This window comes from Eleutherodactylus coqui, chromosome 11, assembly GCF_035609145.1.
Source record: "Eleutherodactylus coqui strain aEleCoq1 chromosome 11, aEleCoq1.hap1, whole genome shotgun sequence".
NCBI lineage: Eukaryota > Metazoa > Chordata > Amphibia > Anura > Eleutherodactylidae > Eleutherodactylus > Eleutherodactylus coqui.
Window position 1 is genome coordinate 83,341,966 of NC_089847.1, and position 15,785 is coordinate 83,357,750.

The 15,785-nt window shown below is 44.9% G+C and overlaps 1 protein-coding gene across 1 annotated transcript in view; it reads left to right on the top strand.

Annotated features, from left to right (window-relative positions):
- The window catches only part of LOC136581727 (mucin-2-like), a gene marked incomplete at its 3' end in the record, with an annotated part of 97,314 nt that overhangs the window by 18,719 nt on the left and 62,810 nt on the right, over positions 1-15,785 (top strand). Inside the window, exons 5-10 of the mRNA XM_066582351.1 lie at positions 3,831-3,946; positions 5,614-5,830; positions 6,848-6,973; positions 9,251-9,368; positions 12,570-12,716; positions 12,833-12,853. Of these exons, the coding sequence (XP_066438448.1) occupies positions 3,831-3,946; positions 5,614-5,830; positions 6,848-6,973; positions 9,251-9,368; positions 12,570-12,716; positions 12,833-12,853 (745 nt within the window). The remainder of the gene's footprint in view (positions 1-3,830; positions 3,947-5,613; positions 5,831-6,847; positions 6,974-9,250; positions 9,369-12,569; positions 12,717-12,832; positions 12,854-15,785) is intronic.

A 15,785-nucleotide genomic window follows, 5' to 3' on the forward strand; every position in this document is an offset into this window, starting at 1 on the left:
AAACTTGCCGGAATTATTTGTCAATCTGCAGGGAACACAGGGGTTAATCTCATACTCATCTGCTCCATTTTGGGTTGGGAAGAGGCTGAGGGTTGGGGATAAGACAAGGGGAAGAAATTAGGTCTCATTCACATCAGCAGCAGAGGTTCCACTTACGATCTCCATCGCTGAATTCCATTAACCCCTTTAGTGGTACGCCTGGAAAATCTCTGGCCATGCAGTTAAACCCCGGAAGATTTCCGTGGACAGCTCTAGTGCTGAAATGTGCAGAGCACTGAGCTGTCATCTGAAATCTTCCCGGATATTTATTTTTATTTTCCAAAATTGGTATAATGTATTCTATCATTACCAAAAAATGCTGCAATGTGATTGTTGCATTCCTTAAAGGGGTTGTCCCGAGGCAGCAAGTGGGTCTATACACTTCTGTATGGCCATAATAATGCACTTTGTAATATACATTGTGCATTAATTATGAGCCATACAGAAGTTATAAAAAGTTTTTTACTTACCTGCTCCGTTGTTAGCGTCCTCGTCTCCATGGTGCCGACTAATTTTCGCCCTCCGATGGCCAAATTAGCCGCGCTTGCGCAGTCCGGGTCTTCTGTAGTCTTCTATGGAGCCGCTCGTGCCAGAGAGCGGCTCCGTGTAGCTCCGCCCCGTCACGTGCCGATTCCAGCCAATCAGGAGGCTGGAATCGGCAGTGGACCGCACAGAAGAGCTGCGGTCCACGAAGCAAGAGGTTCCCGGCGGCCATCTTCACAGGTAAGTATAGAAGTCACCGGAGCGCGGGGATCAAGGTAAGCGCTCCGGTAAGCTGTCTGTACGTCCCTGCATCGGGGTTGTCTCGCGCCGAACGGGGGGGGGTTGAAAAAAAAAAAACCCGTTTCGGCGCGGGACAACCCCTTTAATAAATACTTGCCAGATTAAATTGCATTGTTGACTCATTTAGAAAACCTGCCCTGTGAGGCATGACAGGGTAATAATAAACTGCCACTGGAGGGGTTTAAAAAATAATGCCGCATGCTGTGCTACTTCATCCTGTAACATGCCAATGTTGCATGAGGAGTGGAAAATGGAGCCCAAAAGTGCTGATGTAAATGATCCCTTAACAATCATTGTCTCCTACTACAGATGAGGGCTGGGGGGAGGGGTTCCTTATGGAGACTGTTGTCCTACAGCCAGACACCGCATGGAAATGGATCATCTCCTGTTACAAAATAGAAATTGTTTCTTTATATATGTTTTACAGTTTCTATTGCAGTACGAGAAAAAATATTTTGCCTCAGCAGTATAAGAAATAGCAACCAATCACAGCGCAGCTTATATTTTACCTCAGCAGTATAAGAAATAGCAACCAATCACAGCACAGCTTTCATGTTACCTCAGCAGTATAAGAAATAGCAACCAATCACAGCACAATTTTCATGTTACCTCAGCAGTATTAAATATAACAACCAATCACAGTGCAGCTTTAATGTTACCTCAGCAGTAAAAGAAATAGCAACCAATCACAGGGCAGCTTTAATGTTACCTCAGCAGTATAATATATAGCAACCAATCACAGCGCAGCTTTAATATTTCCTCAGTAGTTTAAGAAATAGCAACCAATCACAGAGCAGCTTTTGCTTTACCTCAGCTGTGTAAGAATTAGCAACCAATCACAGCACAGCCTTCATGTTACCTCAGCTGGGTAAGAAATGGTTTCCTTTCGATAATCGTGCTTCCTATCTATTTTTTTGCCTTCTCCTAATAATCCACGCTAGTCAGATGTAGCTCGGGGCTCTAGTGGAGCTCAAGGTGTGAAAATTACTAGAAGCCAAGAATCTGATGACCAGGCTGAGGCAAGAAGGCATCAATAAGCTGAAAGACCAGCTGCTCTTAGAGCGGTGGAGACCCGGAGCATCTCCGTCTTAGATAATAAGATACAAATTCCACAGGAACGAAGTCCCGGGTAACAGTCCAGTGTGTATATATGTATGTGTATATAATCTGTATCTGTATAGCGCCAGCTTATTTTGCAGCGCTTTCGATGTACACGAGGAGCACAAACAATACGAAAATTACAGAAATTACAAGAGTTACATGTGGTGTCCATTTATTTAGAAACATAGGGGATGGGGTGATATAGGAGGTACAGGAGCAGGCGGTGGAGTGAGGGGGAGCACAGCAATGCAACAATAACATGTGATATACAGTTTTCGTGACACAAACGGGGTGGGGGTAGTACAGGAGGTGCGGAGCAGGAAGTGTACATGATAGACCAAAGTGGAGAGCCATAGGGAGGGGCAGAGGGCATATTGTGGGGATGGGGGACTAGATCAGGAGGCTTGGTATGCTTCTATGAAGAGGTACGTCTTTAAGGCGTGCCTGAAGTTCAGCGTTCCAGAAAAGCAGTGCTGCTCTAGAGAATTGTATTGTATTGTATTGTATTAGAGGGGTGTTTAGTTTGAGTGTGTTAACAGGGCGGAGGGCGCCGGATGGGTGATGTATGGACAGGAGGGAAGTGATGTATGGTGGAGCGGTGCCATAGAGGGCCATATATGCTTAGTGTTACTTTAATACTACAGATACAAATTAATTTACTAACCTGTGTCACGGTAGTCACGGTTACAAATGCTCTGCAATACAGCAAATTGTGGTCCCACAGACGTATAGCCAAAGGTACTTTGACTGTGCTGGCGCAGGGGGTGTGCTTTATCACTGCAGGGGTTTAATAGTTAAGCTGGGGGAAGGTTAGTTGAGGGCTCTGTTTTGGCCCGGCCCCCCTTGGTATCTAGGGCGGTTACCTTCTGTCTAGCCAGGGAGGGTCCCTGTTTCCTCTTCCTGTGACATTACTGGGTATAAGTTGGCGGTGATCAGATAGAAGTGGGGCAAACAGCATGCATACGGCTGATCCTATTGGCTGCCATGCATGCTGGGGCAGCAAAGGGGCAGAACACTATTTAAGCACCCGGCAGAGGGTATTTGCCCTCTTTTCTGCTGGAGAGAATCACTCGCCCACCTACCTTTTCTTTTCAGACAGTATATTTGGGGATGAAAATGTTTCGTGTTTGGAGCTTGTCAAAGCTGGCGGTTTGTGGATATAAAGTTGGTGACCTACTGCCATATTGTTTGCCAGGCAACGAGTCCATACCAGTTCGGTTGTATTCATGGTTAATAAAGTTATATTTATGCTCAGCTGTGGCCGACCCTGAGTGAACCAACACGTAAAAGAATGTCAATAAAGTGATGACAAATGACGTATGAGGCTAGTAGGCATAAAACCGTTCATTAATTCAATCTGCCCGGTGTCAATGTCAGTTTTACTCATGATCACTGATGTCATGTTCTGCTCTCCCCCTCTCCATGTTGGACCGCACGTCGTTTTTGCTGTCAGCGCAGTCACCTAAATACATGGCTGACTATATAAATATACTGTAGTAGAGTTTGAAGAACAACTCACCCAAGCAAGCGTTCTGCACGCAAAATACACATTCTGTGCACGCTCCTCATAGTGTTATGTGGGACTCCCTTATGGTGGTCATACTTGGTGGCTTCTTATATTATAGTAGGGGTCTCAGCAACGGGACCCCCACCAATCTATACTTTTAACATGTCTTTGATATGTCAAAAGTTTGCGAAAAGTGCAGTTGCTTTTTAAGGAAAAAAATGATACCCTGTATAGTGCAGGTTACAGGAACACCAAAGACAGACATCATTCCTCGCCCCTCCGAATCGTGTGCTGAGCGTTCCACTGCGTTTCTGTTTTTCCCACTGTTCCTATGAGTCCATCAGTGATGAAGACATTATATATCCACCTTATACCATGTATCATTATTTCTCCCGTACAGATAAAACTCTCAGCCCGATAGATTTTGGAAATCAGCAGAATGTTAATGATCCAAATGAAGTGTGTAAGGACACCGAGGAGACTGAAGTCATAAACCCAGCACGTTGTTCTAAATACGTGAGTATGAGGGCTCAAAACTCTAAGCAATGCGACAGGAAAATGTTGCAACCTATAAACGCCAGAATTGGTAGCACCCAGATTTGGATACTGCAAGGGAATTACTCGCTACTAGAGATAAGCGGATAAGGCAGTTACTCGAGCGAGCATCGCTTTTCTCGAGTAACTGCATTCTCGTCCGAGCAGGTTCGGGGGGGCGGCGGGGGTGAGCGGGGGGCGGCAAGGGGGACAGAGAGATCTCTCTCACTTTCCCCTCTGCTCGTCCCCGCTTCCCCCGAGCCTGCTCGAACGAGAATGCAGTAACTGCCTTATCCGAGTGTGCTCGCTCATCTCTACTCGCTACCCAAGCATATGGCTGAGGTTGGGAGGGTGTAGTGCGTGGACCTGTCACGGTGGCACTTACAAACTCCTGTTCCCAGAAGGAGTTACTGCAGCAAAGGATAAGGCCAGTGGTCCTCAGAATGAGGGGGGGGGGGGGGGTAGTAGTTATCAGTTTGTGACGCCACCGTTCCACACACCGGCATTTATACACGGTGGATCAATAAACACTGGACAAGTGTATCGGACCTTGGGTCCTCAGGAAGGTTGAGGCCCGGTAAAAGTTTACTTGAATAACTTTCCAAACAGGTAGTTACAGGTACATTCACGGCAGTAGTTACAGGCAGAAGCTCAGAGGTTGAGAGGCAAAAATACACAGGAGCAATGCGGCCCTATAGTCCACGATATCTGTATATCATGGGTCCTGGACTTGAAATATACTCCTGGGGAGGCAAGAAAGCAAGATCCTCTCCACATACTCTCTGGGACAATACAATTACTTAGCAGACTTAAAATAAATGCACCCCGCACATTCTGTGCATAGGTGTTGAAATCACGCACTTCTGTGCGGTGATCCATTGGCGGAGGGCCACACAGGAAAAATTAACTGCCATGATGTGAACGGGTACCTGGTTCAGTAGCAATTAGGATTTGGGTCGCTCTATCTCTCTCTCTCTCTCTCTCTCTCTGGACGGTGCTCACTGCTCTACATCCACACCCAATACGCTACGTGATATCGTTCCTCCTCTTCCATCTTCGCCAGCATGGAAGCTGATGGTGCTCCCATGCGGCTCTGTGTTAGCTCCGAGCAGCAGGTAAGATGAAACCCTGCTCCAACATAGAAAGAAGAAGACCCTTTCCCACTCTCAGACACTCACTTTTATCACCTCACTTGTACCACATGACATTGTAAGATAGATACATTCAGCAGCAGAGCTGACAGGCAAGGATTTTAAGGAAGTTAACCCTTCAGACGCTGCAGCTGTGCAACACACATACAGAAAATAGACATGACAGATTTGCACAGTGCATCCACATAAGACAGACATGTATGAAAATTACGGAGGGGGCCAGGCTGTTGTTCTGGGACACTACAAAAGTAGATGTAAAACCGGAAATATCAATCAACCAGTAGATACATAAAACATCCATGTAGATATAGAGTGGAAATGTCGATATATAGCAATGTTGAATACAGTATTTTGCTTTGCTATGTCCTAAAGATGTATAACAGCTACTGTATAAAGATCCATGATAACTTCTGTTTCCATATGTGCGAACAATAGACTGGATCATTACTAGATTATGTGGCTAGTGTTGGCTTTTGTACATTATTGTCTTCCCATCAGCGTTCTGCATGTGAAGAACACCTGAACCAAGCTGCGCTATCTGACTGCATACAGTTTCTGGATCCGGAACCCTACATCCAGGCCTGTATGATTGATATGTGTTCCTGTGATCAGTCTCAAGACTCCTTTTGCCTGTGCAGCAGTATCACAGAGTATTCCAGACAATGCTCCCACGCTGGAGGACGCCCAGGAAACTGGAGAACTGAGAACTTCTGTCGTAAGGAATCAATAGATGAAATAAATAAAATATAGGTGAAAGACAGGAATCTAGAAGCTTAATTAAACAGAGAACACTCCGTAACTCTAAGGCTACATTCACACGGCTGAGAATCTCATGTGAGTTCTGTACTTTGCGAGACACACACAACTCGCACGTATATGAACTCCATTCTTTTGAATTGGGACATACACATGAGCGATTTTTTTTTCCTTCATAGTCATGTGCAAGGTAAAAAAATCACTGCATCGCCTATTTTTTTCGCATCCTTCGGACCACTTCGCCCATTTCTTGCAATGGTACAGTCAAAGACATCTCATGCCATGCGATGGGCACATGAGTGCGATGTGATGTTTCCCATTGGAGGTTTGCAATTTCACTGAAGTTATGCAAGGCGTTTTAGCATGAAAAATGCTTCACATCCACGGATAAAACCGGACTCCCCGTGTCAATGTATCCTAAATGATGATGCGAAAAGACCACTATAAAGGCGGTGAGCTGGTAATGTCGTTCCTGTGCTGTCGACCAGAAAACTAACCTCAGGCGGTTTAAGGCTGGCTTTATAGAGTACAACTATCGTCCGATTAGTCGTTTGAAATAGTCTCTAGAACGAGTTCTCAGTTGTTTGCATGATTTTACACGGGGGGGGGGGTTGTCACTGATAATATATAATATTAACATGTAAAGACAGTTTTATATTGAATTAGAATGATTTAATAACTAGAGATGAGCGAGCGTGCTCGTTTAAGCCTGCTACTCCAGTGGGTAGCAGTCTTTTCGAGTAACTGTACTCGCCGGAGCAGCATGCGCGGGGGGGGGGGGGGGGGGGGGAGCGGAACGGAAGGGAGCAAGGGCAGAATGAGAGAGATCTCTCTCCCCCCCGCTGTCCCCCGCCGACCTATACTGCTCTGGCGAGTACACAGTTACTCGAAAAGACTGCTACTTGCTCGTGTAGCAGGCTTAAACGAGCACGCTCGCTCACCTCTACTAATAACCACATTTTTGTGTATTTCCCAGCTAAGCAATGTCCTGCTAATATGATTTATCAAGAGAGTGCCTCCCCTTGCAAAAACTCCTGTTCCCATCTAGAGCTAAACAGCCTGTGTGAGGAGCATTACATGGACGGCTGCTTCTGCCCTGAAGGTGGGTCATGTTGTGTTACTAAAGTGATCACTGAAGAAAGCAAATATTTCAGTTTTGTCATTCAAATTAAACATGTGTAGCTTAAGACCCCCATCCAGTAGCATGTTGAACCTTCCTTGGCCTTCAGAGCTACAGCAATTAACGTGGCATCCATATATGAGGGGGTGCTGATGAGTATTGAGCTTTACCTAGAAAAAATAAGCTAAGAAGCTGAAACTGCCCCACTATTCTACATATTCCCCCAGGATCTCAATGCACTGGCAACATTTGTTCTGCAGCTATTTAAGTCCCTGCAAATAGAATTCTTCTGACTGCTGGTCAAATCACTCAATTGCAGCATTAATTGCCTCCAAAACACTCCCAAACTCTTTAAGTGTTTTTTGAAATTGGGAAACAGATGGTAGTCAGGCAGAGCCAGGTTGGGCGAATAGGGTGAATGGGGCATCAGTTGAAAGCCTAAGGAGGTCATTTTTACAATACTGGTACTTGCAGTGTGTGACAGGCATTGTCATGCAACAGGATGACACCTTTGGAGAGCTTTCCTCTACGTTTTTCCTTGATATTTTTCCTCAGCTTTGTCAATCAATAATCAACAGTAATATGTTGCATTGATGGCTGAACCATGGTTGCCATGCTTCTGTGCTGACCTTTGCACACAGAACTTCTTTGGCCTGGGGGAACCTCTGTGCCTCCCATTCCTTAGACTGTTCCTTTGTCTCTGGAACATAGCAGTAGATTCGTGTCTCATCAATAGTCACCAGTTTGTCCAGGAAATCTGACTCATTTCTTGCAAAATGCTCCAAAACAGCCACTGATGTCTCCATGCGTCTCCTCTTCTGTTCAGTGGTCAAAAGTTTTGGAACCACTTGGCTGTAAGCTTTCTCATTTCCAAGTCGCTGTAGATAATGGCACCAACTCTCTCACCTGATATCCCCAGATATGTAGCAATACTTTTGGCTGATATTCAGCGGTCCTCCATGATCATGTCAAGGATGGCTTTCACATTTGCAGGCAAGGAGACGGAGACAGGTCTTCCACTGGGGTTCTCACTTGGGTTTTAATATTTACAACCCAACATTTAACTGTTGCATATGAAGGGCCACTGTAACCCAAAGTTTGTGACATTTCATCATGGATCTGCTTCGCACCTTTGCCTTGGAGAAGTAGCAACTTGATTATGGTCCTATGGTCTTCCACACTGAACGTCTTTGGAGATGCTGCAATGTTCACTTTGAAGTTAAAATCATAGGTAGTTGATTTTTGCATCATTGAAAATAGACAAATAGACAAGTACATCCTGTAATTTACAGCTTCCTAGCTCAATTTATTCTGGGTAAGGCTCAATACTTACCAGCATCCCCTCGTTCAGGTCTACAGGTCTTGGAGGACCTAGAATGTATCAAAAAAATATTTCCCATTCCATTGCTCCACCTCCATCACCCTGAACTATTGACAATTGACAGGAAGGGTTCATCGGTTAATGCTGCTTGTGCTCAATTTTTACCTCCCATCAGCACTATGCGACAAAAATCTGGATTCATCTGACCAGGCAATGTTTTTCCATTGCTTAGTGATCCAATTTTTGCACTCTTTTGCCCACTGAAATCTAAGATTTCCGTTTTTTCTTAGCAAAGGTGCTGGAACTGGTCATCTGCTCGTCTGACTCATGCATGCTAAGGAATAATTAGCTATAAATTTGAAATAGTGTTGCATTCGGCTGCAGTTTGCTTGTTCTACTTCAGATTTGTATTATTGCTGTGCTCCTCTTTTAGTAAGGCCACCTGCACACAAGCATATTTGCATTGTGGATACTGAGGTGGGCGTCTGCCCCCGGGTTCCGCAGCAAATACCGTCCATAGCATGCTATGGAAAAGCAGTTTTTCCTGCACATGAGCAGAAATCAATTGTGATTTTCCGCTCATGGAGGAAAAATCGCTGCATGCTCTATTTATGTGCGTAAAGGTCGAGGCGCCCGTGTCATTGCCTAGCGACAGCACGCGAAAATCTGTATTGCGTATGTCCGACGGCGAGCCATCCGGACCATCTGTAGTACAGATAAAGAAGAAAGAAGACTGGTACGCGGGGTCAATGGCCAGGCACAAGGTAGGATTTTGGTGTGGTATCTCGCATCCAGAATCCGACCCTTTTGTGTGCAAGCGGCTTTAGTCTGGACAACTGAAAATTCTGTAGACTCAGAAATTCAAAAATGTAGAACGTGATGATGGATTAAGATTCCTTGGATATATGATTTAAATGCCTTTTTGTCAATCATCTTAGGTACGGTGGAAGACAATTACTCTGGCAGGGGCTGTGTACCAGTAAACGAGTGCTTTTGCAAACACCAAGGAAAACTTTATGCTCCTGGAGAAATAATTAAAAATGATTGCGATAAATGGTGAGTTATTAAAAATGTAATTCACAAATCATTCTTTACAGCACAGTTTTATTAAATGTTTATAGTAATCGCTGATATGAGAAAGCAACTCAAACATAACTGCTGAAAGATCATGGAGGTGTCAAAAAGTAAAAATCTTAGGCTTCTTTCACATCTGCTGTGAGCGTTCCAGTTTCCTGCTCCGCTTGTGGAGCAGGAAACAGGAATCCCCTGGCCAAATGGATCAGTCTAATGATGGAACTGAACAGCGCCGAACAGACCCCACTGACTATAATGGGATTTGTTCCGTTTTTCACTAGACTGCCCTGTATCTTTCCGGAAGAAAAAGTTCTGCAACGCAGGACTTTTTCTTCCAGTGTTTTGTGGCAGATCTGCAACGCAAAGTCCACATGGAGGTTCCAGCGAGATGTGAACCCGGCCTTAGGCTGCTTTCACATCTGCATCAGGGGTTCTGTTTTTCTGCCTCAATATGAGAGCAAGAAAGGGGAATCCCCTGACCGAACGGATACGTCTTATGATGGAACCCAACAGTGCCGAACGAACCTAATGGACTATAATAGGGTCCATTCAGTTTCTGTTCAGATGACCAGAATATCGCAGGACTTTTTCTTTCAGAATTTCATGCCGAATCGGCGGCAGGACTTTTAAACAGAGGTTTCAGCACAAATGTGAAAGCAGCCATAGATAGACAGATGCAAGTAGCTTTATAGCATTAGTTTGACACACCGGCCATACAGCCTAGAGCACATAAGATAATAATATACATCATCATGCTCAATGGGGTTATCTGTAAATAAAGTTTAAATATTGTACATTAACTTTTTAACTTACAGCCAGTATGTCAGAATGAAAATGTTCCTATTTACATCAAGAGACTGATTGTAAATTACTTGTAGCGTTTTTATAATGTGTTAACCCTTTCCAATCCAGTGTCAGACCTCATCCGACATTGAGATTTCCCTGCATAACTGCCACGTGGGGCAAGGTCCGACACGTTTTTAACACTATGCAGAAGAGAGCTCCAAGATTGGAGCTCTCTTCTGCATATCTATATTACAGTATGTAGAAGAAAACTCCGACACTGGAGTTCTCCTCTGCATAGTATAATATATATATGCAGAAGAGAGCACCGATGTCACACTTGTCTCCTGCATTGTGTAATATAGATATAGAATATACATGTATATTATACATATATAATAATAGGTTCTATAATCTAATAATATACATATGTATAATACTAGTACCAGTGTTTCTGGTGGCGCAATGCGCCAATTAGTAATATAATACAGTGGTGGCTTGGCTTAAGAGTTTAATTCGCTCCGCGACGGAGCTCTTAATCCAAAACACTCTTATCTCTAATGAATTTTCCCCATTTAGGTGAATTGAAACGCCATTAATCCATTCCAGACCTCCCCAAAACACAGCGTCAATTCCTTTAGTTTTTTTCAGTATCTCTGCTTGCTGTCACAGAATGACACAAAATGAAAATCCTTATCACCATCACAGCACTCAATCTAGAAATCAGATCTCCCTTTTGTAAAGAGTCGGGGACAAATGTCATCATAATATCACTAGTACAGATATTGGGTTTTTAGTAGTAAATGGTTCCCATTCAGTGACAGCAAGAAGACACCCTGACAGACAGGAGTAGGTACTAACAAGGACTAGAGGGAGCTGGAGATGTGGCTGCATTTGAGGGGGTTCTGCAGTTCACCCCTATAACATGGTAAGGACAGAGCTGTGACATATAACAGACTACCAGGCAGTCAGCCAAGGAGTCCAGCAGCTCCACCCTGTGCCCATAAAGCTGCACACGGTGCACCCGACTTGTCCCCGTCACTCCCCGAAATGCTTCTCCCTTACCTGCTACAGCCCGCAGGCTTATGATTGGCTGCTGCGGTGTGTGACAAAACCGCAAGATTTCCGGAGACAGCGGCGGCACTGCACATGCGCAGTGACGTCACCTATCTCTCTTGCAATGCAGAAGCAGGCTCGTAACCCGAGTTATTGCTCTTAAATCAGAGCAACAATTCCAGAAAGAGCCTGCTCGCAAGTCAAGAAGCTCGCAAGCTGAGGCATTCGCAAGCCAAAGCACCACTGTATAGTGAAAGAGATTGGAGTTGGTCAAAATATTTCCGTGCAAAAAGTAAGCCATTGCTATTATTTGCAATTTTGCTGAATAGTGCAAACACCTATGAATAAGAAAACGCCAGTAAGTGTACAAAATAGCAATACCGATACATGTTGGCTCGTTGCTTTCGCATATGAGCTGCATGTGATTTACGAACTTCAGCAGCTCGCTGAGGAGACATGTTTGCTCGTAGCTTTCACATATGAGCTGCACGTGATTTACAAACTTCAGCTAGTGGCTGAGGTGAAATTGTGGCTTGTTGCTGTATCACGTCAGCTGCATTAGCTTCACGGCAGCATTGAACCCTCTGTGGTGACCTGTTTGCATGACAGCTATGGTTTGTTTCAACACTGGACAACGGTTGAAGATTAGATGAAGGCTGGACTAGTGTTGGTGGCACTAGCACTTGAGATCACATGATATCACGTTCAGGAGATGTGAAGATAGCAGTGAAGGACTATGCTTGAATGTTGTTGGTCAATATGCACCACCAGCTATGTATGTGGACATTTGTGAGGTGCCATTTATTGGAGTCTCCACACAGGTGTGCAGCTGTCTCACAACCAGCTACAAACTGCCAGACTGAGTATTGGTCTGAGACAGAGGTTTGTGGGGGATGTAGTCCACCTGTAATCTCTCATTCAGTGCACAGGGATGAAGGATCTGTGATGACGTCACCAACATGTGATCAGGTGCGTAGCTCAGAGCCCCGGTGACTGATCACATGACGGTGACATCATCACATGTAACTCACACAGCCACTCATTCACTTATCACTCACAGACAGGTGGTCGTTAGTATTTTGATACATATAATGTAATATACATAATAACTCACTTTTAATTGTCCAAAAATTGCTAATAAAATCATCATGACATTTTTATGTGTTTTATGTTTAGAAATTCCAAGGAATTCACAACGCTCTTTCCCGCCCAAAATAAAAAGAAAGCCGAGTAGTGTGCGGGTGGCAGGGAAATTGGATTGGAAAGGATTAAAACCACATTAAAAACCCATCTGATACAAAAGCATGTCGCACCTGTATGCTTAATCACTATTATTTCTTGCAGTCACTGTGTTGCTGGACGATGGAACTGCACAGATCTCCACTGCCCTAAAGTTTGCTCCATTGAAGGGGGAGTGCATTTTACCACTTTTGATGGGAAGACGTATACTTTCCATGGGAACTGTTACTACGTGATGTTAAAGGCAAGACTGTTCAAAGTTATGATTTCTAATCAAGCGCAGATCTCATAGAGGGGTTCTATGATATTACATTTGATTAAAACTAGCTAGTCGGATATAGTGGCTTACTTAATAAATGGCAATATAGACCCAATGCAGCATTGTTAAAGTCCACTTAAATATTCACAGAATAAGCATTTACGTAATGAAGTTATCAGCCATGTCCATCAGAGAAGTAAATCGAAGCCCCTGTGCATCAATACAGATGGGGTTACAGGCTATGGCTACACAGCAACTCACTTCTGCACTTTTGTTTTCCATTAAGCTGTTTAGTCTGAGGAGCAGCCCAACAGAAAGCAACAGTTCCATTTAAGTTCCCATTGATTTCACTGGGAAATAAAGTGTTTCAATTTGGCTAAGATTGCCTCAGTTTGATTTTCATTTTGCTATTGTTTCTGTGAACCCCCCCCCCCTCTCTGCCTCCTCCCCACCCCCCTGCACTATTTTCAATGAGGAGAGGCAGGGCGGGGGCAGAGCTAATTCCCAAAACTTAGCCTCGCCCCGTCCCGCCTCCTCTCATTGCAAATAGTGCAGAGGGGAGGAGAGGGGGTGAAGAGGAGGCAGAGAGGGGGTGAAGAGGAGGCAGAGAGGGGGTGAAGAGGAGGCAGAGAGGGGGTGAAGAGGAGGCAGAGAGGGGGTGAAGAGGAGGCAGAGAGGGGGGGGGGGGGGCGGGAGCTCAGAGCACTGCTCCTGGCTCTCCCAGCCTCCTCCCCCTGCAGAGAGAGACGCCGTATATCGGCCGGCGTGAATATGCGGCCGATATACGGTCGTCTGAATGCACCCTGAGGAAGAGTAGAGAGAGATAATTACTTCATGTGATCTAGACTCTATGCTTCTCCTAATACATCCCAGAATTGTGCATGCCTTTTTTGCTGCTGCATCACATTGTTGACTCATGTTCAGTCTGTGATTTATTAGTATACCCAAGTATACTAATCTCCCTGAAGCAGCCCATTCACATGCTCCGAGGTGCGTGCTGCGTGCTTTTAAGGCTCCCATAATAGCCCATGGAAAGCATGCAGCAGAGATAGGACATGTCCTACCTTTGCCTGCACCTCAGAACCGACATGCGAGTTTGCACTTGCATGTCCTATCTTTTGTTAACTGCGCAGAGTTTAGCGTACCTAACATCCTTTATGTGAACGCTTCTAAAGGAACCTATTGGTTCTTATTAGAAGGGTGTTCTGTGCGCTGCTAGCAGCGCAAAAAGCTACGCCCATCAGCATGAGCCCTAATAGAAACTTTCTATTTTTTTAACTGATCTGTATATTTGACTTCCTTTTTGCAATTCGTTCCATTAAAAAAAACAATACAAGATGAAAATCGAAATGCTAATGTGAATAGGGCCTTACTTGCACACAAATCAAAGTATATTTGCAATTGCAACTCAACTACAATTGTTCCCCAGGGAAACAATTTATAGACAAACTTGAAAGTACGGGGATATTTTCAAAGAGTTGAAAATGTTGTATTAGTTACAAATCCGTTTGAACGATTTGCACACAATATAGGTACACCACAAGGTAATATACCTTGCTTCATTTAGTATAATTACATGATCCTGCACTTACGCTACATGGCCAAGAATGTGTGGACACCTGACCGCATGTATACATCTAAAACCATGTTAAAGTTTTATAGGGATATTCCGCGCACAGACTAACATTTTAAAACCCAATGTACATCATCACAATAAGTCATTATGTAATAGGTTCACTGTACCTCATCTAGATCAGGGGTGTCAAACTCATTTTTACCGAGGGCCACATCAGGCTTATGGTGACCTTCAAAGGGCCGACTGTAAGACAGTATAGTAAGGGCTCGTTCACACAAGCGTATTTGTGTACATAATATGCAGTGAATAGAAGACATTGATTTCACTGAGTTCATTCACATGATGTTTATTTTCACACAGCATGACCTATTTTGTTACATACTGTGCACCCAGATAGGCCATTGAAGTGAATGGGCCGCGCAAATATGCGGTGAATGTGCAGGAAACCTGTATATTCACTGCATATTTGCGCACCATTTCAGTGGGCCCATCTGCGTTCTTTTTTGCGTGCCCAAATATGCAGGTATAAGCGTTTTTCGATTGCGCAAATACGCAGCATATTTGTGCGACGGAAATACGATTACACTCATGTGAACGAGGCCTAATAGTGACCCCCATAGTGGTCGCAGTAGTCATAGTGACCGCTATAGTGGTCATAGTAGTAATAGTGAATCTCATAGTGGCCCCATTAAAAATATTGACCTCCCACAGTAGGCCAATTAGTAATAGCGACCCCCCTACAGTGGGCCAATTAGTAACAGCGTACTCCATAGTGGGCCCAGTAGTAACAGGGTACCCACAGTGGCCCCAGTAGTAAGAGCGACCCCCACAGTGGCCCCAGTAGTAAGAGCGACCCCCACAGTAGTAATAACCCCACAGCAATATTATCACCATCAGTAATATTAAACCCCCCCCCCCGCAGCAGCAATATTAACCCCCTCCAGCAGCAATATTAACCCCCTCCAGCAGCAATATTAACCCTCCCCCAGCAGCAATATTAACCCCCCAATAGCAGCAATATTACCCCCCACCACCAACAGCAGCAATATTGCCCCCCCCCCACCAACAGCAGCAATATTAACCCCCCCACCAACAGCAGCAATATTAACCCCCCCTACCAACAGCAGCAATATTAACCCCCCCCCCACCAACAGCAGCAATATTACCCCCCCACCAGCAGCAATATTAAGCCCCCCCACCAACAGCAGCAATATTAACCCCCCCCCACCAACAGCAGCAATATTAACCCCCCCAACCAACAGCAGCAATATTACCCCCCACCACCACCAACAGCAGCAATATTACCCCCCCCCCACACCAACAGCAGCAATATTACCCCCCCCCCACCAACAGCAGCAATATTACCCCCCCCCACCAACAGCAGCAATATTAGCCCCCCCCCCCACCAACAGCAGCAATATTAGCCCCCCCCCCCACCAACAGCAGCAATATTAGCCCCCCCCCCACCAACAGCAGTAATATCAGC